This window comes from Cnephaeus nilssonii (genome assembly GCF_951640355.1).
Source record: "Cnephaeus nilssonii genome assembly, chromosome: 19".
NCBI classification, from domain to species: domain Eukaryota; kingdom Metazoa; phylum Chordata; class Mammalia; order Chiroptera; family Vespertilionidae; genus Cnephaeus; species Cnephaeus nilssonii.
This window is the reverse complement of record NC_137090.1, coordinates 34,633,969-34,658,043: the sequence shown is the minus strand read 5'-3', so window position 1 is coordinate 34,658,043 and position 24,075 is coordinate 34,633,969. Positions and strand designations below refer to the sequence as shown.

General features: G+C 61.9%; 1 protein-coding gene across 3 annotated transcripts in view; it reads right to left on the bottom strand.

Moving 5' to 3' along the window:
* DOC2B (double C2 domain beta) overlaps nt 1-23,527 on the bottom strand; it is a 35,702-nt gene extending 12,175 nt beyond the window's left edge. For 2 of the 3 annotated variants that reach the window (XM_079797713.1, XM_079797711.1), the window contains exons 1-6: nt 23,017-23,527; nt 15,044-15,123; nt 12,114-12,188; nt 9,468-9,577; nt 9,209-9,335; nt 6,636-6,793 (exon numbers count right to left, since the gene is read on the bottom strand). In XM_079797713.1, coding sequence (XP_079653839.1) covers nt 6,636-6,793; nt 9,209-9,335; nt 9,468-9,577; nt 12,114-12,188; nt 15,044-15,123; nt 23,017-23,395 — 929 coding nt within the window. In that variant the 5' untranslated portion in view covers nt 23,396-23,527. Of the gene's footprint in view, nt 1-6,635; nt 6,794-9,208; nt 9,336-9,467; nt 9,578-12,113; nt 12,189-14,568; nt 14,596-15,043; nt 15,124-23,016 lie in introns of all 3 variants that reach the window. The other variant, XM_079797712.1, reaches the window with a different exon arrangement.
* Between the last annotated feature and the right edge of the window lie 548 nt (nt 23,528-24,075).

Here is a 24,075-nt window from a genome sequence, read left to right as displayed (position 1 = left end):
GTCGGTGGTGGCCTGAGGCTGGGGGAACCTTCTGGGGTGAGAGGACAGTCTGTATCTTGAGTGTGGTGGTAGGTTAGCAAGACTGAATCCATCAGTCAAACCTCAAAAGGCGGAGAAACTCAGTGTGTAAAGTACACTTCGATAAACCTGGTTTTTAAAACAAGATGGGTGCCCTGGCTGGTTTGGCTCAGTGGATAGAACGTTGGCCCATGGACTGAAGGGTCCTGGGTTCGATTCTGGTCAAGGGCACATGCCTCGGTTACAGGCTCATCCCCCTAGCGCTCGCGTGGGAGGCAACCAATCAATGTATCTTTCTTATATCGATGTTTCTCCGTCTCTCCCTCTCCCTTCCACTCTCTAAAAATCAATGGAAAAATGTCCTCGTGTGAGGATTAACTAACTAAATAAAACAAGTTGGGGGTTTCCCTTAACCCCCTCCCCGATATGGTGAATTTCTTCAGTTCCTTACAAGCTTCCATACACTTACTTGCTGACCATTTTGTGTTTATTGGTTTTGTTTTCTGACTTGTCCTTTGCCTGTTTGCTCTGGGTGGGAGGAGAAGGAACAGGGGATCCCTGCACCGTGGGAGTATCTGAGTGTCCCCCATCCCTGCCTTTGGAGGGCCCTGGAAGGAGAGCCATCCCAGGGTCCCCTCAGTGCTGCACAGCCAGTGTCCACTCAGTGACCTCACCAGGCTACCGGGTCCCCATGGCGGCCACAGCCTCACGGCCGCCAGCCACGAACAGTTCCCCAGGGATTGTCCTCCGTCCCGCCTCCAGGCCAGGCCTTTGTCCACACTGTCGCCTCTACCAGGCCACCGTCCTGCCGGGAGCTCCCCAAACGACACTGAGCAGCCAGGAGCTCGTCCCGGCAAGGCCGAGGCTGCCGGGCAGTCTCCCTCCCTCCCTGGCTGGTAGCAGGGCTCACGGAGCAGCGTCTCCAGTGATGTCGCCTCTGGTCCCTCCCACACAGTGACTGCTGCCCCCGAAGGTCCCCAGAAGAAAGCAGAGGGCCGGCCACGGAGGGCAGGCGTGGCCCAGGGTGGCAGAGCAAGCTGCCTGGGTTCCCGGTATAACACGGAGACAGTAACAGGAGTGAGTGTGCGGGGTCCGCCGAGGCCCAGCACAGCCCCGGCCACAGCAGTCACTCAGAACGTGTCAGTGGTGACAGCCACCACCATGGTTCCCCCTGGCTTTCCATGATACTCCAGAGAGTCCATTTTCAGCCGAGGGAAACTGAGGCACAGGTCGCCCGGGTGAGGTTTATAAACACAAGGGTGCTGACCAAAGGCCTTGGCCCGTCGAGTCTGGCCCCTCAGTTCACAGGTGCCCGCCCTCGGGACACAGGATACAGCCCCGGGGGCACCCTGCTCCGAATCTGCCTCTGCCTTTCTCTCCTGCTTTTAGCAAGAAAGAAGCCATGGCCCAGGAAGGGGCCTTTTGGAGACAGGGAACCTTAAGGAGGCCTGCGCAGCCGCCCCACGCCTCACCCGGGAATTTTAATCACACGTGGGGGTGGCTAGGTTGCTGTGGGACCCCCAGGGGAAGTGCCATGTGGCTCTGACACAGGGAGCCACCCACACACCTGCCTGTCTTTTTTAAAAAAAGTCTTTCTTGATTTTTTTAGAGAGAGAGGAAGGGAGAGGGGTAGGGAGATAGAATCCTGGATGAGAGAGAGAGACATCCATCGGCTGCCTCCTGCATGCCTCCCACCAGGGATCGAGCCTGCAACACAGGCATGTGCCCTGACCGGGAATCGAACCGGGGACCTCTTGGTGCTCAACCACTGAGCCACACCGGTCGGACACATCTGCCTGTCTCTGAGAGGCCACGCTGACCTGGCCTGTGGCTGGGTGGTGGGACCCGGCTGCCGTAGGCCAGCAGCCCCCACACCGTGGCAGGGAGGAGTCCCTGGTACAGTGGGCATGCCGTGCCCGGCCACCTCTGCCTGGCCATGTTGGCTGGACTGCCTGGTGCACCAGGAAGGACCCTGCTTTCTGAACAACCCAGCACACCACCCTGGCATTCCCGTCAACCTGGCAGGTGGCCACAGAGCCCGATTTTAAAATCTCCACCACGTGGCTTCAGACTATTTCCTGCCGTCAGAGACCTGGCGTCACAGGTGCATGTGGTGGCCTTTGCTCCTCTTTCCAGCCCCTTCCCCTCCGCCCCCCCTCCTGTAAGGCGCTCTGCAGGGTTTAGGGAATGGCCAGAAACAGCACCCCCTGTGTGCATGTCCCGCAGTCTACTTGGGGCTTAGCATGTTTGGGACAGCTGCCCATGTTCATTCATCCAGTCCTAACTCACTCATTGAACTGCACAGAACTCTATGCTATACATATGCCACCTTCCATGCAGCTATTCCTCTGCTGACGAATGCTTGGCCATTTCCAGGTTATCGCTGTGACAAGGGATGCTGCAATAGACAGCGTTCCACCCAGGTAGGGTTTCTAGGATACAAAGAAGGGAAATCATGCAGCCACAGGGCGCACAATTTCCTACTTGACTGGAACTGCCGACTTCCCCCCGTGGTTAGAAAGAGCCTCTGACTGTCTTCTGAGCGGGAGCAGCACTTCTCCTCACAGTGGCCTCTAATCACAGCAAATCATTGTTTTGCTAGCGGTGGGCGTGGGGGCCAGTTCGCTGTTGTTTTATGTGAAAAATGAGTCGCCCCTGCCCCATGTGCAGGAACCTGACTTCCCCCAATGATCCCGGGCATCTTCCCATTAGGCCTGGGTGCTGCCCTGGAGCCTGGCCGCATCGGAGTTAAAAAACCAACAGCTTTACTGAGATATAATCCACACGCTGTGCAATGCACCCTTTGAAGTATACAATTCACCACAGGGAGGCCTGTGCTGCCACACGGCACAACTCTGGGCCACTATTCCCACTGGTCACCATCGTATTTCTGTCGCTTTTTAATTCAAATGACAACAATGGTGCAGACGCTTTGAAAAACAGTCTGGCAATTACTCAAAAGGTTAAGCATGGAGTTACCACATGACCCAGCAATTCCGCTCCTAGGTATATACCCAAGAGAACTAAAAGCATGTCCCCACAAAATCACGTATATGAATGTCCATAGTAACATTAGTTACTGTAGACAAAAGGTAGAAACAACATACGTGTCCATCAACTGATGAATAAACAAAATGTGGTCTATCCACACAATGGAATATTAGCCTATCTAATAAAGAGGGAATATGCTAATTGACTATCATGCCCTCACAAAGATGGCAGTGACCACAGCCAATAAGGAGGAAATATGCTAATTGCTGCCACGCCCTCAAGATGGCGGTGTCCACAGCCACAAGATGGCGGTGCTCAGTCCCCTCATCCCTGCCAGGGTGACAGGCGTGCGACATGCCTGCCTCCAGAGTCCCCCAGTCCCCTCAGCATCCCAGCCACCCAGGGCCGGCCTGAGGCACAGGCAAGCCTTGGATGGCAGCTGCCTGGCCAACGCCCGAGGCACAGGCAAGCCTTAGATGGCAGCTGCCCAGCCGCCCAGGGCTGCCCGAGGCTCAGGTAACCAGGGCCAGCCGAGGCTTGTGCTGCTGGCAGTGGCAGCAGCAGAGGTGTAATGGGGGCGTCGCCTCCCGCCCCTGAGGGCTCCCAGACTATGAGAGAGGGCAGGTTGGGCTGAGGGCGCCCCTGCCTCCAGTGCATGCACTGTCATGCACCGGGCCTCTAGTCATAATAATAAAGAGCTAATATGCTAATGGTCGGGATGCTGTAACGCGTAATGACCAATCGCAGGAGGCTGCCTGGGCGTGCGTGGCGGGGCGGTGCTCCAGAGGTGGGGCGGAAGCAGGGAGGCGCCGGAGGAGGTGGGACCATCCCGTGGCGGGGAGGGCGGGGTGAGAGCCCGTAGAGCCCCCCTCACCAGTCCTTCGTCACCCACTGCTCGCACTCAAGGGCGCCCTGTCGCCCACCTGCCAGGGGGAGGAGCACAGCGCAGCAGGCGGGAGGCTTCCACGCTCTCCTCCAGCACCATGATGGGGCGGAGCCACTGCATTGCTCTGGAGACAGGGCGGAAGCAGGGAGGTGCACGGAAAAGGCGGGACCAGCCCGAGGCGACTCGAGGGACTAAGGGCGGGGCTTGAAGTGGCCAGAGAAGGCCAGAGGAGTCGGGGGCTGGGCCAGGTGCGCTGGAGCTCTGTGTGGAGAGGTTCGGGTGTCAGGGTAGGGTGGTGGGTGGGTGGGTGGGGCCGTGCGATTTCGCATGCTGGGCTCCTAGTCCTACCTAATAAAAGAGTAATATGCAAATTAACCACCACTCAGCTACACCCATAAGCCACGCCCACCAGCCAATCAGGAGCAAATATGCAAATTAACCACAGCCAAGATGGCTGCGGCCACAGAGAGCAGGAGGAAGGCTTGGGTTTCCCAGGCAATGGAGGAAGCCAAGCTTTCCGCCTGCCCTTGCCAGCCTAGGCCTCCACTCAAGGCTACAATGATAGAAGATACATAAATCCAAACAGAAATGGCGGCAGCCACGGAGCTGGAAAGAGCAGGAGGCTAGGGTTGCCCCCGGCAATGGAGGAAGCCAAGCTTTCCGCACACCCTGGCTGGCCCAGCCCTTCGCTTAAGGCTACAAAGTTTCAATTATAGAAGATACATAAGTCCCAAGGGAAATGGCTGCTGCCACGGAGCGAGCAAGAGGCTTGGCTCCGCTCCAGGCTACAAAGTTTCAATTGTAGAAGATAAATAAATCCCAGATACCAGGGCCTCCGCTTGGGTCGCCAGGGGGCGTGGCTGGCCTGCAAACCACCACAGGCCCCTCGCCCAGGCCGCCCCATGCCCCAAGGGAACCCCTACCCTGATCCGGGACATCCTTCAGGGCAAACCAGCCGGCCCCCACCCTTACACCAGGCCTCTATCCTATCTAATAAAAGAGTAATATGCAGATTGACCATCACTCCAACACACAAGATCAAGATAGCTGCCCCCATGTGGTCAAAGATCCTGCCCCCATGTGGACACAAGATGGCCACCACAAGATGGCCAGCAGGGGAGGGCAGTTGGGAGGGACCAGGTCGGCAGAGGAGGGAAGTTGGGGGTGACCGGGCATGCAGAGAAGGGCAGATGCGGGGGACCCAGGCCTGCAATGGAGAGCAGTTGGGGGGGACCAGGCCTGCAGGGGAGGGCAGTTAGGGGTGACCAGGCCTGCAGGGGAGGGCAGTTAGGGGTGACCAGGCCTGCAGGGGAGGGCAGTTAGGGGTGACCAGGCCGGCAGAGGAGGGAAGTTGGGGGTGACTGGGCCTGCAGGGAAGGGCAGTTAGGGGTGACCAGGCCTGCAGGGGACGGCAGTTAGGGGCAAACAGGCAGGCAGGGGAGCAGTTAGGCATCAATCAGGCTGGCAGGGGAGTGGTTAGGGGGTGATCAGGCTGGCAGGCAGAAGCGGTTAGGGGCAATCAGGAAGGCAGGCAGGCGAGCAGTTGGGAGCCAGCAGTCCTGGATTGTGAGAGGGATCCCAGATTGGAGAGGGTGCAGGCTGGGCTGAGGGACATCCCCACCCTGTGCACGAATTTCGTGCACCAGGCCTTTAGTTTGATCATAAAAAGGAGTGAAATACTGACTCATGCTTCATGTATGAACCTTAAAAACATGGTAAGTGAAAGAAGCCAGTCCCAAATGGCCACACCCTGTATGATTCCATGTATATGACATGTCTACAACACGCAAATCCACAGACAGAAAGCAGGTCCGTAGTTGCCAGGGCTGGGGGGCGGAGGGGGCAATGGGGAGTGACTGCTGTGAGCACAGATTCTTTCTGGGTGATAAGAGGGTTATAAAGTTGTGATGGCGGCTGCACAGCTCTGTAAGTATACAAAAACCACGGGGCACACGGGCCAGGCCACGCCTTTTCCATGGCCCCCGTCACCGGACCTTCTCTCTGTCCCTCAGGCCGGGCCCCTCTCCACTGCTCGGCGCCTCTGACTGAGGAGGGACCTCCTTTCCGCGGAGCCAAACTCCACTCTGAGCCCACCCTGCGCGACTCTCCCTGGGCACCCAGACCGACATCCGTCTTTTGTCTGTGGAGGGCCCAGCGCTCTGACAGTGGTCATGTGAGACCTGCTCATCCCACCTGCAGGGCCGCCAGCTCCTGGGATACAGGTTCACGGCTCCGGGACCCGGGCCACCTCGCACGACCCCAGTTAGTGTCTCTCCCCAGCGCCACCACGAGCTCCGGCTGACGGGCTGGGTGGACCCTTACCCGCGCCGATGGCACCAGCGCAGGGCTGGGCACAGGTGGGCAGCACTATGTCCTGGCAGAGGTCCTCGTCCGGATCGCCCAGCTTCTTGGCAGAGGCCACCCCGTCCCGCCCCCTCCTGGGCCCCATGGTCACCGGAGGCCTGAATGGGCATCAGGAGATAACTACCCTCTATCTGCATGACCCTGGGCAGCCACTCAACGTCTGCAGACCTCCGTTTCCTCATCTGTGAAATGGGGCTGCCCAGACTTAACCCGGGAAGCTGCCCAAGGAGCACAGAGGAGAATTCAGCTGCAGGCCCCGTGCCCGCTGTGCGGCAGGCGCTCCCTCTGTGCGGGCCGCACGGACTGCCGGTCTGGTCACTGAACTCCCGTGCGAGGTAAGAGGAGGAGGAGGTGGCCGGCCCGGCCGCGCACTCACGTTTTCACGTAGGGATCCGAGTAGCCGTTGGCGTCCATGGCGGCCAGGTGAGCACAGCGCACGATGCCGACCAGCAGGCCCTGCTTCTGCGAGCTGTACTTGAGGGAGATGAGGATGCGGCCCCGCTCCTCCAGGGACTTGTCTTCCGTCTTGTCCACCTGGGGGGCGGGCAGTCACCGAGCTGTCCTCACCGCTCCCGTCCCTCCCCTCGGCCACGGGCCCACGGCCGTCCACGCGCCCAGGACAAACGGAGCCTGTGAATGGGGAGGGGTCTCCCCGGCCCCTTGAAGGTGCTTCCTGGAGCCTCTCGGGGTGCAGGGGGCGGCCGCCTTGGGGAGAGCACGGAGGACGGAGCTTTGACACATTCCTAACCCCGGGGGGGGGCGGGGTAGCCGGGAGGCAGGTGGGGCTGCCAGGCCTGTGCCCCCCTCTGCGATCCCACTCAACTCTCGGCCTCACTGTCTGGCCTCCCCACCCCAGCCAGCCTGACGCCGCTCCACTCCGCACCCCCTTGACCACATTCTGGCTGCCGCTCACGTGGGCCCCTCTCCTTTGCTCTCTGTCACCCAGGTGCACCAGCCGGAGCCCCACGCCCCCCAGGGCTCCCGTGAAGTGAAGGAAGACCCACCTTCCCACGCCCACGCCCAGAGCAGACATGGCTCCCCATCACAGCCTTCACCCAGAGCCCAGAGCCTCGGCATCTTTCTCGATGCAGCGCGCAGGCCAGGGGGGTGGCCCAGACGGGGTGTGCCCGTCACTGCCTGCCTCTGGCCGGGGCCTCGCTCCACCGGGCTCTGTGCTGGTTTGTGTGATGTGTGAAAATTAAATGATATACGTGAGCGTCGACATTTCCAGCTGTTTTTTTTTTTGGGGGGGGGGAGGGGGTATAAGTACTTTGGGTCCTTTCACAGGAAGACCATTAAACTGGGTATTATTCAGTGTTTACTGAGAACAAAGACGTTCTCGGACTATGTAAAATCTAGAACGTAGCATCAAAGTGTGTCTTTGTTGCCGGAGGGGTCAATCCTAAACTGCACTCCTGTGGGGACCCTGTGTCCCTGAAACCAGACCCACAAGCTGCTGGCGAATCCAAGCAACCTCAGCAAGACCCAATCGTGCCCGTGCACAGGCACACATGCTCGCCACCCCTGTGCGCACACGCTCACACCTGCACTCCACACTCACAGGCGCCCACGCCTGCACACTCGTTCACGTGCAGACACAGGCTCCCGTCCCCACACAGCTGCTTATTCATGCCGGGATCAGATCCCAGGAACACAACGGTCGTAGGAGTTTGATGTTGCCTTTTATAAGTGACAGAGACCATTTGGAAAAACTGGGTTACCTGTGGTTAGTGACTAATAATAAAATAAAAAGGTCAGATCCATCACACAAATGTCTGTGAGTGGGAGAATGTGACAAGGGAACACAACTTGATCAAGTTATGCAAGAAGGCAGAGCGGCGATTCTGGCGGGAGCTCTGGCCTCGGGGCGACTGGTTCCCAGGGCCTGACCCCGGCCAGGCTGCTCTGAGGAGCGTGCGCCCCAGGGCCCGGCCCCACACAGGGGACAGCCACTAGGCTCTGTCCTCTACACCCTTCCCCTTGCCCTGACCCTGGGGGGGGGGGGGGGCTGCACCCCGAACACCGGGCTGTAGGAGGGTCAAGGTTTCTCAGGACCCGAGGCCTCCTGGCCCAACGTTCCCCGCCCCCACGGAGGGGAGGCAGAGCCGAGAGACAAACGGAGGAGGCTCTGGGAGGGCTCAGCTGTTGCAGGCGGCCAGGGGGCAAAATCGGTTTTGTCATCATTTTCAAACAACTGCAATTTCTAGGAAAGAATTATTTTCCGTCTCCTCTGGGACTCTCACGCCTGATACGTTCCAGCTGAGTTCCCGTGTCCCCAGCTGCTCCTCCAAGGTCCTCTGCATCACAGTTAACGGCCCTTTATCCTGCCAGGTGCTCAGGCCCCGTGTCCAAAACGCAGACCTGCCAGCACCCCACCCCGGCCCCAGCACCCCTCCCCGGCTGCTGCCCGCCCAGGCCTGGGTCATGCTCCTCTCCTGCTCACTGCTCGCCCACTCTCACCTCCTGTCTCCCGGTTCTGAGCCCAGAGAGCCTGTTAACATGTAGGCCGATCTCCTAGCCCCTGCTTAGCACCCTACGTAGCCCATCCACTCACGGTGAGGGCCTGAGTCCCGCCCTGACCCCAGCCTCAGCTCTCACCTCCTAGGACACCCCCCGCTTTCTCGCCCACTCAGTGGGCTGCTGGCTGTGCCTCTAAGGCTGGGCACTTTCATTCAGCCTTTGCGCCTGCTGTTCCCTCTGCCTGGAACACTCCCACCCTTCCAGGCGCACATCCTAACCGCCAGCCCCTCGCATGCTTTCCTCCTTGGCCTTGGTCCCTGTCGGATATATGATCCAAACGGGCGATGTATCCTGTTTTGGGGCTGTCTCCTGCTCAAGTTTCACGCGGGCCGGGATTTCTGTCTGTCTCCCCAGCTCGTGCAGGGATGCCAGGCATGTAGTAGGTGCTCAATAAATGCTGCCGGCCCTGAGCCACAGCAGGCCACTCACCGGCAGCTGCTTCTCCAGGCAGATGCTGAACGTCTTGGTGTGGTTGGGCTTCAGCTTCTTCAGGGGCACCCGCGTCTCCCCGATGAACTCGTTGTGCCGGAATTTGTCCTCGTCGCACACGGAGATCCTGGGGGGCAAGGGCACGGCCAGCTCTCAGACACACGGGTGCTCTCCCTGGGTTTGCAAGCGCTGGGCGGGGTGGGCATGGCTGGGGGGGTGTGGGTGGGGAGGGAGCCTGCGGCCAGGGGCCCTCACCCACCGCAGGGTCTTTCGAATCATGTCTTCGTCTGTGATCCCGTAGTAAGTGAGGGTCTCGTTCCATGTGGGGTTCAGAGTGTTTCGGAGAGTTTTTGTTCTGAGCTTATTTGCCTGGAGAGAGAGAGAGAGAGAGAGAGAGAGAGAGAGAGAGAGAGAGAGAGAGAGAGAAAGGGAGAGAGGGAGAGAGAGAAGTCCTATGAGCAGGAAGGAGTGCGGTGGGCAGAATGATGGCCCCTGAGCCTGGGAGTCTGCTCTTACGTGGCGGAGGGAATGAAAGGTCATAGCTGACATTAAAGCCCGGCCGGTGTGGCTCCGTGGTTGAGCATCAACCTATGAACCAGGAGGTCACGGTTAGTTTCCCAGTCAGGGGTGTGCAGGTGGCAGCTGATCAATGATTCTCATCATTGATGTTTATCCCTCCCTCTCCCTCTCTGAAATCAATAAAAATATATTAAAAAAATAAAATTGCCTAAAAAAAACACACAAAAAAACTGGGAGATTCTCTAGGTGACCTGGGTGGGTCCAATGAAATCAGAGGGTCCTTAGAACCGGGGGAGGGGGAGCCAGAGGGCAGAGGGCAGAGGGCAGAGGGATGAAGATGATGGCGGCGCAGCCTCTACAAACTGGGAGGGACTGGGACGTTGCTTGTCCTTCGGAGGCCCCGCAGCCCTGTGACGCCTGGCTCAGCCCAGAGGGGCCGAAGCTACAGAGCTGGAAGGCGAGGGACCTGCCCTGGTGGTAAGTGCGTTCCTGCAGCCTGGGCACTGCAACAGGAGGCCCCCCGCCCGGTGTGTGTGTGCGTGTGTGTGTGTGTGTGTGTGTGTGTGTGTGTGTGCGTGGGCGGGGGTGGTGGTGGATGAGATTCCTCCCTCACCCCTCCCTACCTTTGCTCAGGCTGCCCCTCTGCCTGGATGCCACCTTCCCCAGAGAGTGCCTGTGGGGCGCCTGTCAGCTGCCGTGTCGCCCCACGTCTTCCTCTGTGCTCCTGTTGATTGTGGTTCTTACACGCAGTACCTGTCGGGCCCCCTTCAGACCCTGAGCCCTCTGACCTCTCCACACCAGGCCCAGGCTGAGGTCAGGCCGGGCAGGCTGGGGTTCAAATCCCAGCTCCACACTTGCATGAGCTCTCGGGCTCGGGCTCGTCCCCCCCCCCCCCCCCCCCCCCCGTGTGAGGTTCCCCTGTGAGAGCCGCAGGGTGACAGCTGGCTTTAGCATCGCTGCCAGGAAACTTCTTATCGGGAGACTTCTCTTGGTAAAACACCGCCCCCTTCGGAAAGCCCTGCGGGGTCCCCACAACTCACCTCCGGGCACTGCCCGTGCTAGGCCCCTCGAGTTGGGCACATTCCCCTGGTCACACGGCCCTCGGCCCAGGCTGTCCTCACCGCAGCATGAGGAGGCGCAGGCTGGCGTGGGGAGCCCACTGCCTCTCCTCCTGCGGCCCCGCCTTCCCAGCGAGGGGGTACAGAGTCCACCCGGGCGCCTGTGGCTGCTCAGCGGGGCCAGCACGCCCACTAATGACTCTTCCTCCCCCTCAGGCCACTGAGGGCTTCAGAGAGGCCGGGACAGGACCCTGCCCCCGGGCTGTGCTGCTCACGCTCCCATGTCCTCTGTCCCGTGTCCCCCTCCGTTCCCACTGCTCTCCACTTGGAAGCAAAGCCGCTGGTCTCTAGTCGAGTCCCCTGTGACATGGGGTCTGCACTACTCCCCCCAGGATGCCTGTGGGCCCAGGGCAGGACCCCAACTCTGAAAAGACGATGTGACCTCCCCTTCCATGAAATGAAAAATAAACCACCACTGAACTGCACGGCACATGTGAGGACGTCTGACAAAGGTCTGGTCTTCCCGGGCTGCGGGTCACCTTGCTGCTTCTGTTTCACAGCGCATTTTTGCTAAACATTTGTTTCCTCTCCTTCCCTAGATGCACCACGTGCTTGGTCTGCTGCTGGGTCGTCTGGCATGGGAACATGGGCTCTGTGGCCAAAAAAACCCAAAAAACCTGGGCAGACGCTGTCCCCTCAGTCCGCCTTGTGGAGCATCGCAGAACAGCCCACCGATGCATTCAAGGCTCTGATAAGTCCCGCAGCAAAGAAACCTGTCCAACAATGCTTTCCACTGGACCACAGACTCTCGCCCGCCGTTTTTAATTTAAAAAATTAATTTCAGAGAGGAAGGAGGGGGAGATAGAAATGTCAATGTAAGAGAGAATCATTGATCGGCTGCCTTCTGCACTCCCCACACTGGGGGATCGAGCCCGCAACCCGGGCATGTGCTCTGACCAGGAATTGAACCGTGACCTTCTGGTTCATAGGTCGATGCTCAACCACCGAGCCACGCCAGGCCCCCCTCCCCCTTTTTAACATGATAGTAACCCTCAGCTAAGACTACTTCTTACAAAACGCTGGCCTCGAAATCCTCTGGGAGGTTTCCCCAGCTCAGCAGGCAGGCAGTGCTGACCTGAGGCTCCTGAGAGGCCTGGAGGGCGTGGGGCTGACGGGGTGCTCTGAGCAGCAGTGAAGGGCTGAGGTCCCATCAGCCTGCTGGGCTCTGAGAGGGGGTGAGAGCGGGTGCACCCCCCGGGTGCCCGAGGCCAGCCTGGGCCCCCCACGGCGGGCAGAGCTGGTTGGCAGCCTAGGAGCGCCCCCCTTACCTTGCTGGCTCCCGGCAGCAGGTGCAGCTTGACATAGGGGTCTGCCAGCCCGTTGTGGTCCATCGGCTTCAGGCCCTGAGCGGAGAACAGCAAAGGCTGTAACCGGGCGTTGGGGCCTGGCCAGCAGGCACCCCTTGTTCCCTACGCACCGGGCTGGGTCCATTCGTGACCCTCCTCACAGCGGCCCCCCACTCTGAGGATGGGGCAGTGAGGATGCTGGTGTCATCTCCCCTCCCCCAGCATCCTGCCCGGGCAGCCTTTCTCTTTCCATTCTCCTCAGCCTGGAGGCCAGGTGGCTCACCTTTCCCTGCAGGAGGCCCTCATCACCCTGCTTTGGTCAGGCCCTTCCTTCTTCCTAACCCCTCCCCCACCCCCCCCGCCCCCCAAACAAAACTTCCCTCGCTGACCCTACATCCACATGCCTGTCTGTCCGCTCAGACACACGCTTCCCCCGGGGCTGCAGAAAAATGTGCGTCCTGGAGACCAGGCTCTCTCTCTCTCTCTCTCTCTCTCTCTCTCTCTCTCTCTCTCTCTCTCTCTCTCTCTCTCTCGGGATTTGCCACAGCTCCCTCGCAGCTAGCCGGCCGCCCACGGAGGTCCCTCCACAAGATGGCAGCCCTCACTCACGCCGGACAGTCAGTGCCCAGGGAACCACGAGCCCTGAGCAGACGGGGCTTCGCTGACCTCACGCCTGCTCCCGATTCTGAAATTGCATTTTCTCCTCCTGGGCTGGTGCGCAGGGAAGGAGGGAGGCAGGCGTGGCGGGTGCAGGCCGAGCTGGCAGCCCCGGCGGAGCGGCTAGCTGGCTGCTCCTGACCCGGCCCCCTCTAGGGGGCTGCGCTCTCCGGCCCCGGCGCCCACCTTGGTTTAAAGGCGCTCCCAGGTGGGCCGCCCTCCGCCGGCTCTGCCTCTGGGAGGGGCACACAGGCGGCAGAGCCGGGCTGGCCTGGCAGCTCCTGCACTATGGCCTGGGTAACGGGGGGAGTTCCTGGGTCCCCTGGGCCTCAGTTTAGCGTCTGTAAAAGGGGTGAGTAGCTCTCACCTCCCAGGGCGGGAGTGAGAGTTGAGGAGGTAATGCTGACCGTGGGCCTGGACAGCCGGGGGCTGCTCCCCTTTCCCTACATGCTAGCTCCCCCCCCCCGCCCGGGGAGAAGCCAGAGGAGGGTTGAGGGCGGGGTGGGGTAGCTGCGCGCTGCCCTGCCCCGCGGGCCGGCTCTGGGCGAGGCTGGCTCTGAGGCCCTGTGGGCACCATGGCAACCAGGCGGCCCTTCAAACCCAAGGCCTCTCCCAGCCTCTGGCCTGCTCCCAGGCAGTGCCAGGCTGGTGGTCTGCCAGTGTTCTTAGTTCCTCTGTGGGTCTGAGGCCCAGGTGTCCATGCAGGTGGGTGGGGCCTCCCCCGGCACCACCCCCAGGACGGCACTGGGTACCGAGGACCTAATCCTGTACGGCTCACCCACCACGCAGGTGGGGATGATTAACCCTGTTTTACAGATGAGCAAACGGAGGCTGCCGTGCTTCCTCAGGGGGAAGGTGGCCAAACCAGGGTCCAGGCCAGGACAGCTGGCCTCCTCCCAGAGTCCCCTGAGGGGCTCTGCCTGTCAGCCCTGCCTCAGCCTCCTCCCCAAACCACAACCCAGAGCCGCAGCTCCTCCCATCCCTGCGACACCCCCTGCCCTGCAGACCCGGGTCTAAGCAGGGGAATGACCTGGAGACCGAGGAGCTGCCGTGGCTCAGGGTCCTCCCATCCCCCACCTCAAATGCCTTGTGTGACACACTCCTAAACGCACACACACACACGTGTGCACACAAGGTGCCCAGAGACCTGTGCACACACGTCCGTACCCCACACCTGCACAGCCGCGCTGGGCCAGGCCGGGAAGATGGGGCACACGGTGCGGGCGGGCCCGGGGTCTGGGATGGGGGAAGGGACGGCTCTGGCCGAGTGGCTGGCAGCCAGTGTCCAGTCCGTCCCCAGCCTGAGCACCTGCATAAAGCAGGTGGAGGGAGAGGGAGGGATCTGTTCGAACTTCGCCGTCTGCCCTCCACCTCGGCACAGCAGGGGTCACCAGATTCTGTACCAGGGGCAGGTCTGGAGCCCCGGCCACGGGAGGCTGGGCCTGCACGCATCACTGCCCGCGCAGCCCCCAGAGGACGGGCTCAGGATGGAGCGCGCAGGCCTCCAGGAACCCAACGAGGGCCGGGCCCAAAGTGGACGACACTCACCGCTGCCACGGCAGGCCAGTGTGGTGGCCCGAGTCGGGTGGGGCACGGCGGGGGCCGGAGCTGGCAGCCTGTCCCTCTGGGTGGGCAGAGCCACGGCAGAGTGGGAGGGCGGGCAGGGAGGCTGGCAGGGTGGGGGGTAGGGGGGAGGCCTGGGCCCAGGCAGCGTCTTGCTCTGAGCCAGGCCCTCCCACGGCTCTACTGGAGGCTCTACCAGCTGCACCGCCGCCCTTACCTTGCGAGAGAACATCAGCGTTGGCACCTTCCTCCCCGAGGGAGCGACGTGTGGGGGGTGAAGGGAACAGCGTGGCTGAGAACACAGCTGACGCTAGCCAGGCCCAGGGCAGGCCCACCCACGGCCCCAACCCAGAGAACAGGGTCAGGCGCCGACGCGAAGACGTGAATCCCCCGCCTGGCGTGGTCTCAGTGCCCAGAGTGGCACCTTCCCGCTCCCAACAGCCCCCTCCCAGCTTAGGGGCCTCGGTCCCCTGAAAGCCCCGCCCAGGTCTCCACCCTCGCATCCTCTTCTCCTCTCTGATCCTGCTCCTTCCCCAAACGCCTCCCTCTGCAGGGCTTCTAAGGGCAGCTGAGACGATTTAGGCAAACATCCCTCCCTGCCCTGCTCCCAGGCCCGACAGGAAACGGAGGATGGCCTTCCGCCTCAGCCCCGCCCCCAGGAGCCGGGCCGGGGGCAGCGAGCCGCGGCCTACCTTGGCCTTGCTGATGGTGCAGTGCAGGGCGTTGTTCTCCTGGTCGTACAGGAGGCTGAAGTCCAGCGTGCCCAGGGCGGCTGCGGACAGAGGAGGGCTCAGGTCACGCACCGGCCGCACGGGGAGAAGCGTCACCCACCTCCGTGGGATCCACAAGGTGCCGGTGCCCACAGGGACGGCCGCCACCTGGGCACCTACTGCGCGCCCACCCTCCACCAGCTTCCCAGTCCCCCCCGCGCCCGGGAAGTGAGCGATCGTCTCCCCGCTGAGGCTCCGAGGGGCTAGGTCAACCACCCCGTCATTGTGAATAGAGGCCCCCGAGTCAAACCCCAGCGGCCAGCTGCACAGCCCAGGCCCCTAAACTCCGCGCTGTGGCGTCTAACCCGTGGTTGGTCCAGTGTGGCACCCACATGTACTGGGCGCTCAGCTAAAGGGGTTCCTGCCCTCCTTGAGCAACTGACAATCTGGGCTCCAGCCTCAGTTTCCCTCTCCCGTTAAATATCACAAGGATGACGTGAGCGGGCAGGAGACCAGGCTCTGTGCGGCTGCAGGCCGGGCAGGCTGACTGTCTGATCTCCTCACCCACCTCCCAGCAACACTCAGGGGGCAGCTCCCTGGCCTCCGGTCCCTTGGGGGCCTGGGCAGGCATTGAGGAGCCAGCTGCGTCCTCATGCTGTTACCACCGAGCCCATGAGGCAGCGGGCGATTCCCAAGGGCTGGGCAGAGAATGCAGCAATAATTGGGTGCAGCTGCCACGCTCGGGGGCAATCATGGCAGCTGTGGCCTCCCACGTCGCCGTGGCTCCCAGCACGAGGATGAGAGCTGTGGTGGGGGCAGACCTTGGGGCAAGCGTCTGGACCGCAGAGCGCACATTCATGGGATGTCTTTAGAAGCCCAGATCCTGCTCGAAGCCTGCTGGGCTGGTCAACGGGCATCTCATTCACTCATTCATTCCTTCATTCCTTGCCAAGGTGTCTATACAATATGCACACTCTCGGGATGAAGATACTAAGGCATGGTTCCCACCCTCAGGAAAGCACGGCTTGATGGGAGGAGCAGATGAAAAGAGTGTGCCATAACAGAGTCGGGTGGGCCAAGAGGGATGGGCGATGCCTGATCTTGATGTGAATTGTGGCTATCAGGGAATGCTTCCTGGAGGAGGGGATGCTTCAGTGGGGCTGGGAGAGGGGCATTCCCACCACCAGCCAGCCAGAGCGCTGGGGGCTGAGTGGCTGGAGTGGTGCTGGGGGAGGTCAGGGCACCCAACATGGGGCTAGATCCAACTATGGCCCACTGGCCACGTCCAGCCACGCCCACCCATTTAAATCTGAACCACAGGCACCTGCTCGCTATAACCACGGCAGAGCTGAGCAGATGTCACAGGGACCATACCGCCCGCGGATCCCTGGGCTCACACAGGGGCCCAGGCCTGGCAGAGTTATTTTTTAAAAAAAATTGATTTCAGAGAGGAAGGGAGAGGGAGAGAGTGATAGAAACATCAATGATGAGAGAGGATCACTGATCGGCTGCCTCCTGCACGCCCCCTGCTGGGGATCGAGCCCACAACCCGGGCATGGGCCCTGACCGGGAATCGAACCATCGAACCGTGACCTCCTGGTTCATAGGTCGATGCTCAACCACTGAGCCACGCTGACTGGGCCCTGGCAAAGAGTTGGGGCTGCAGAGAAATGGGCAAATTAAGGCCTGTGCGCGTGGGGCCGCCCTTGTTCTGAGGTGATGGCACCACGGCAGGCGTGTCCTGCTCTGTAGGTCCTAACCCAGGATCAGGCTCCCCGCTCAGCATCTCCGTTCTCGCCTGGAGGGCACATGGCCCTGGTTCAAATCCCGCCTCTGCACTTCCTTACTGTGTGGCCTCTGGCAGCGTATCTGGCCTCTCTCTGCCTCAGTTTCCTCCACAAGACGGCGACGCCATAAGATCCACCTCCCAGCATCGTGCTTTAAAACACACCTGGGACGCAGAGCGCGCTCAGCAGATAATTATAGACGAGCAGAGCCGTTCCGGTGACTTTTCTAGAAAACTGTACTTGCCCCGCTGAGACAGCTTCTGGAATGAACTCGTTCCAAACTGGATCACTCCCCTCCCCGGCCCGGCGCGGCGCGTGTGGAAGACACCACTGGTCACTCACACTTCCCTGAACAACCTGAGTCATTGCTGTGACGACGGTGACTGCTCTGTGTCACCGTCACAGCACAGACACGGGAGGGGGGGTGTGGTGAGACGATTCCTCTACCACGTGACCCCGGGCGGCCACTTTTTGAGGTTTTCCTCCTTTTCCTGCACCGGCTGTGCCCCGGGCTTCAAACTCCTGTTCAAGGACGTGCACCTGCTAGCACGGCTCCCTCCTATTCCATAGCTACTGGCGTGGCCTAGGAAGCCAGGTGAGAACGCTTGTTAGAACTGTGTCCAAACTGAGAGTCTTGAGTGGAGCCTCAGGGGCTTACTCCTGAGTCCGCTGTGTTGCTTTAAGGCTGACCGTGTCTGGCCTCTGGCTGCCTGCACTCCTAGCTCCCTGTGAGGGGGCCGGGGGAGGGTGCTGTACGCGGGGCACACATCACCACGCCTCTAACAGCGACCACCGTCCAGCAGCCACGGGCCCAACGTTCTCCAGGTCTACGCTTCTGTAACGATGTTCTCCAAAGCCGTCGGCTTTGCACGACACCCGGTCCTTCTGCTGTTCAGTTCAGGCCTATCCGCGGTTTGCTAACCCCGGCCATCAGCCTCCCGAGAGCAGGGACCATGCCTTGGCCACGCCTGGGACACCAGCAAAGAGCAGATGTCCCATCCACATGGCCGGTCCATTCAAACCAACTCCCTCCCCAGCTGCTCTTTGGTGTGATGCCCGCATGTGAACACGCACACCCCATGGCCCCTGAGGTTTCCCAGTCCCAGAGAAGACAAGCCAGGGGGGTGGAGGGGCCACCTGCGTGCCACCGGGGACCAGCCCCGGAGGAGAGAGGAGCCCCTTCCACTGGGTCCCCGACATCCCCGGCTGAGGAGGCCCAGGCCGCTCAGCGGAACGCACACCTGTTATCACTTTCCCGGAAGGAACAACGTGTCTAAGTGTCGCCCCAGGGCGAGGTTGACGAATTTCTTTGAACTCCAATGTGAGTTTTGTAAGAAATAACGGTTTATAAATAGAAGCTCAGTCACCGTTTTTTAGAGACTTGCCAGTGATGGGAGCTCTCTCAGGGAGTTTACAGTCCAAAGTCTTCATTTCCCATTCAGAGAAGCGAGGCTCAGAGAGGGGAGGTGACCTGCTCAGGGTGGCACAGCAGAGCCGGACACAGAATCCAGGCCGCGTCACTGCCATCCTGATAGTTCCTGCCTGACAGCCCTCGGCTTCTGAAATGTTTTGTCTGCCACTTAGCTTGGCGGACACCTCAGGAGGATGCCCCGGGGAAGACAGAGAAAAGCAGAGCTGCTCCTGGGGACCGGGAAGGGCTTGGCCGTGCCCTGCACAGGGGCCCCTGAGTCGGAAATGCACCCGGGCTTGTGGTGCGGGTGAGGAGGGCCCTCAGGGCAGGTGAAGGTGCTGGTCTGCGTGAGCCATGGGGTCTTGCCCTTGAGTCACTCAAATCACACGTCTTGGCTAAAGTATACATCCTTGGAAAAATAATGAGGGTTGGTCACTAATGGGCCTTGGAGAGTTGTCAGCCGCTTGTTGGTAATTATAGAGCTTTAATGGGGCTAATTCAGAGACAGGCAAGCTCAAGCCCCTGTCGGTTCCTCTAAGGCTGAAGGTCCCTCTGCTCTGCCGACGGAGACCAACGGCATCATTTTGACCTTGGTTTGCACTTGGGACTTTCCTCACCCGGACACCGTTGGGCATAGGAAATCGGCCCTGTTTTTTGTTGTTGTTTTTTAATTAAGAAAAATGTCAGCCTCTCAAAAAGTTTTAAAAACCTATGGCAAGAGCCACAAACATGATCAAGCCTGAACTGAAAGCATTGTGTAGTTGGAGAAACTGAGGCGCTGAGCTGGGCACTGCAAGGGGACAAAGAAGCATGAGCCATACATCCCGCCTCCAGGAGCTCAGAGGCAGAGGGCGGGGCTGTTATACATCTGCTCGTGCCCCTGCTTTAAGCTGCTCCAGTTCTCCGCTGCCTCCTGGACTCATCTCACCCTCCTCAGTGTGGCATTCAAGCCCTCGGCTCCTCTGAGACGTGATGGCTTTGGCCTCATCGTTCATCTTTCCCCCTAACTCCAGCCCCTTAACCTACTGCTCTGCCTCCGCTGGGCTGTTCCCTACACCTCTGCCCCCCACCCCTCTCCGTGCTGGGCCGTCCCTCTACCGGGAGCACCGCCCTTCCTCCCTCCCTCCAGCCTCTGAGTGGAGTCTTCCCTGTGGTGAACTTGGCATTGGGTTCCTGCCTTCCTGTCCCCACTGCGGGGCTCTTTGTGCCTTTTGAGTTCCATCAACTCCCTGATGACAGAGCCTGTGTCTCCGTCATCCTTGAGTCTCCATGCCCAGCACAGTGCCCGCACAGAGTTGGCCTTGAGGTGTTGGGTGCATAAGCATACGGTCCGGGCAGAACATGACTGGTCCAAAGGAAGGGGATCACGGCTGGTGGGCGCAAGGGGTGGCCCCGGCGCAGGGCCTTCGGGGCAGGCCGGCCTAACGGCGATTCCCGACCCCTTTCTTGCTCCAGGCCTGCATGGCACCAGTCCTGCCCAGCCCGGCGGAATCCGGCACGGCAGGCGTAAACACGGGCACGTGATGCAATCCTGGCCAGCGAGGCAGAAACACAGGTCTCCTGAGGACCCTGGGAGAGATTTCCTCACTCTTAAACTGAGACGTGGGAGAGGACACGGACCCTTATCCAAGTTAGGATCCTGCCCGGCCGGCGTGGTTGAGCATCGACCTATGAACCGGAGGTCACGGTTTGATTCCTGATCAGAGCACATGCCTGGATTGCGGGCTCGATCCCCAGTGTGGGGTGTGCAGTGCAGACCCATGTGCTCTCTCATCACTGATGTTTCTATCTCTCCCTCCCTCTCCTTTCCTCTCTGAAATCAATAAAAATACATATATTTTTAAAGAGGCAGGGTCCTATTACTACCTGTGATGGTTGGATCTGCAGCAGCCACCTTGGGCCATGAGGGAGGTCAGCCTGAGAGGACATGAGCGTGGCCTCGTGGACAGACAGACAGAACCACACTCCTGCTGTTGCTGATGAGTTGTTGTGTACAGGTACCCGGCGCCACAGTCCTCAACAGTCCTCAGTGGTGAACACATTGGAGTTTTCTGTTACTCGCAACCCAGAGCCTCCTAGTCGTTACAGTTTTGAAGAATGGACCGGGCCTGCACGGGTGGGGAGTGGGGAGGCAGGGAAGAGGTACATAAGGAGGGTGGGCCAGAGCGCCCGTCTGGAGGGCAGCAAGCCTCAGAGTCCAGCTCAGGTAGACTCACTGTGGGCCACTGGGGAGAGGGCACCTCCACCTCCAACACTCACTGCCTTTTCTCCCCAGCAACATTCCTCTATTGGATCGGTTTGGAACGTGTCAACGTGGTGCCTGGGCCCTGAGGTGACGTACAGAGGATGAGCTTTAAAGGGAAGGAAGAAAAGGCCGAATAGATACACCGAGTTTCCCTCCTGGCCTTGGACAACAGACCAACCGCCCTAATTTCTTTTTGTTAGAAGAGAGCTAATCCAATAATTAGGGCAGCAAATAGCATAACCCTGGCTAAAGCTGTAAGGAACCATCTGGCTTGAATCATTTAGGCTTATCCCAGGGATCTGGTCATCAGAGCCAAGCGGCGACGGTGGCCTGGGGTACTGGGTGGAGAGCAAGTCTGCCCCAGACCTCGGTCCCTCGGCGCCGGACAGGAGCCAAGATTTCTGTGTTCCCGTGCCCGGGATGTTTGCTCGGCCACTGATGGTGGGCTGCCCCTGGAAGGGGGTGAAGGGCCCACGCTGGCCCTGGCTCAGCCACATTCCCTCCTTCCTAGCTCTTTCCAGCAGAGTGCCCTGGCGACAGGGTGTGGCCAGGTCACGGTCCAGGCTGGCAAGGCGGTGTCCAGGGCTGCCTCGGACCGCGGACCCCGAGTGAGTCTGTCTCCTGGGAGGACACACGGACGGGTGCTCTGGGCCCAGGCCCCAGCCCTGCCGCCCCTCTGCTGCGAGGACCGTGCTCTGAGGACTGCTGAGCTGATGGACTGGAGACGTGGCGGCTGGCCTGAGTTTGGAATTTTCTGGTCCCCTCCTTGCCTGTGGGTTCGGGGACAGCGAACGAAACGCCACGTTTCTCACCTCTGTTGTATGTCACCCAGAGGACCCTGTGGCACTTGGAGGGCTGCCTGCCCCGCCCCCTCCCTTGGAGTGGAAGGAAAGATGCTGCAAACAGAACAAGTTCCCCATCCCTTCTTCCCCAGGTGACTTTGCATTCAGCACATCCAAAGGGGGGGGACTTGGGTCCCAGTGAGGGGCCGCCTAGAGGCACAGCAAGTGAGGGGGTGCGGGCGCGCTTTGCCCAGGGCGCCAGGAACTGGGGGTGGGGAAGATCCAGGCACAGCCCTGAGGCCAATAAACTCTCCCCATTCCATTTCCCCAGCTGGCAGAGAAGTGGGGGGAGAGGACTGCTCCCCTCTGATGCGGGCAGTGGGGGGGCAGGCCTCAATACGCCAGCCTCCGGCTGCAGGGCTGTGGTCCAGGCCCAGGCAAAGTGCATGGAAGGCAGTTTTCCCACTCAGGCCTGGGCTCCGACCCGCCTCAGCCGATGGGCTTCTGGGCTCAGTCCACGGGGCCTCCCAGGTAGGGCGATGGGAGACCGCCGCCCCTCCTTCTCCCCTCCCACCCCGTAGGGCTGATAACCCCCGCCATCGGCGTCAGAGGCACATTTGATGCTGGAGGGCACGCCAGACCCCCCAGCCCGAGGCCCCAGTGAGCACCCGAGCCAGGCGCAGCCAACCTCGCTGCGCTGCGCGGGGGGATGGGGCCCGGTGGGCCTTGGCGACGCCCGCCCGCGAGTGACCCCCGCTCCAAAAGGTCCACATCCTGGGCAAGGCTGGCGTTTGACGCCGGTTTCCCAGGGCTGAGGATGACGTGGCTGGGCTGGGGGCCTTGCAAACAGCGCTCCCCGCTCCCCACGCCCTCCAGCTCAGACCCACTGAGCGCCGGGCAGCGACCTCCTCAGCCTCCGTGTCCCCCGCGGTCCGGTCGGGCGGGGCGGCACCCTCAGAGACGCGAACGGCGCCAGAAGCGCCCGCCGCCGGCCTCGGCCCCGGGGACCCGGGTGCTCGCCTCCTCGCTGGGGCTCCGGGCTCAGTCCCGGGAGAAGGCGGCGCGGGCTGGGGGGGCCCTTCCTGGCCGGCGGGGCGGGGGGCGGGGAAGCGGGCGTAACAGGTGGGCGCAGGCCGGCGGCCCTGCGAGCGCCGCGGCGGGGGTCCACGCACCCGGGGGAGGAGCCGCCAAGGTTTTTCCAAAGGACACGCAGCCCCGCAGTCCGCGGTCCTCGGCCCGCGCGCCAGCGAAACCGCCGCGCCGGGCCCACCGGAGGCCGGCCCGGGCCCCGGCCCCCTCCTCCCGCTGCTCCGGTCCCACCCTCGGCCCCGAGCCGGCCCGCGGCAGGCTCCCGGCACACAGCTACCGCGCAGGCGGCAGCAACTGGTGTCTCCCAGGGCGAGCTCCGCCCTTCCCGGGAACAAAAGCCGCCGCCCGCGCCCGAGCTCCCGCCGAGACGGGGTGCGGCGCGGGCTCCGGGGGGCCGGGCCTCGGAAATGGGACACCCCCAGGGGGCGCCCCCAAACTTCTCACCCCTCGGGTTCGGGTGGAGGGCGGTGCCGGGGCTGGGTCGGCAGGGCGCGCGAGGACCGGGCGACGGGCCGAGCCCCAGCGGGGGAGGCACGCCGCGGGCACGGGGACCGCGGGCGGTCCGGGGGCCCACGAGGTCGGGAGCGCGTGGGAAGAGGAGCCGCGGGCGCGGGCGCGAAGGCGGCGAGTTGGAAACTTACTGCAGTCGTCGGACTCGTAGCCGTCGGCGTCCAGCTCCTCCTCGGGCGGCTTGGCGGGCGGCCGCGCGGGGCTGGGGCTGGGGCCGGGGCCGGGGCCCGGGCTGGCGCCGTAGGCTCCGAAGAGCTGGTCCACGTCCTCCTCGTCGTCGCGGGCGCCGTCGGAGGGGCTGCTGCGGCCGGCGCCAGTCGCGGCCGGGCGCGCGGGGGCGTCCGGGGGCGCCGCGGCTCGGGGCCCCGCGTCCGGGGGCAGGCCCCGCGGGAAGCGGGGGAAGTAGTCGGAGATCTGCTTGATGGGCCGGATGGGGCCGGGGCACACGTCGATGGCCATATGCTCCTGGATGCTGATGGTCGCCTTCTCCCCGCGCCGCCGGAGGGTCATGCAGGCAGCGCGGTCCCGCCCGGGCGCGGCCCGGCCTGGTCTGGCGCAGCCCCGGCCGGGGGCGGCTCAGAAGCCGGCGGAGCGCGGCGCGGGTGTGGGCAGCGCCGGCGGCGCCCCCGGGACGGCCCTGACGCGGCGGCTACCTGCTCGGCGGCGGCGGGCGCGAGTGAGTGCCGGGGGCCGGCAGGCAGGGGGCGGGCCCAGCCGCGTCACCGGGCGGCAGCCAAGCAGGGCGAGTGTGCGGGCGGCGCGGGCGGCGCGGAGCCGGAGGAGCCGGAGCCGGAGGAGCCGGAGCCGAGCGAGCCGAGCGCCGCGCTCACTAGCGCTCACCCCGCGCGCACGCCGGCCCGGGACCCCGCGCGCGCACACACGGGAGGGCAGGGCCACCTGGGAGCCTTCCACTCACGCAGGACAAGCGGGGAGCTGAGCAGGGGCACGCAGGACGCACACCCGCACGTTCCCGCCCGTGCCAGCCCTGGCTGGGTCCCGTTCCCTCTCACAGGGCACACGCAGCTGTGCAAGGGCATTCCAAACACACAAACGTGTGTGGACGCTTGGCGGGAGTGTCCACGAGCGCCTATCTCTGCAGGACACACACGCAAACATACGTGTCCACACAGAGTTGGTTGAGTACACCTCTAACATAACACACCAACACATGGGCACAGAGGTAGTCAGGG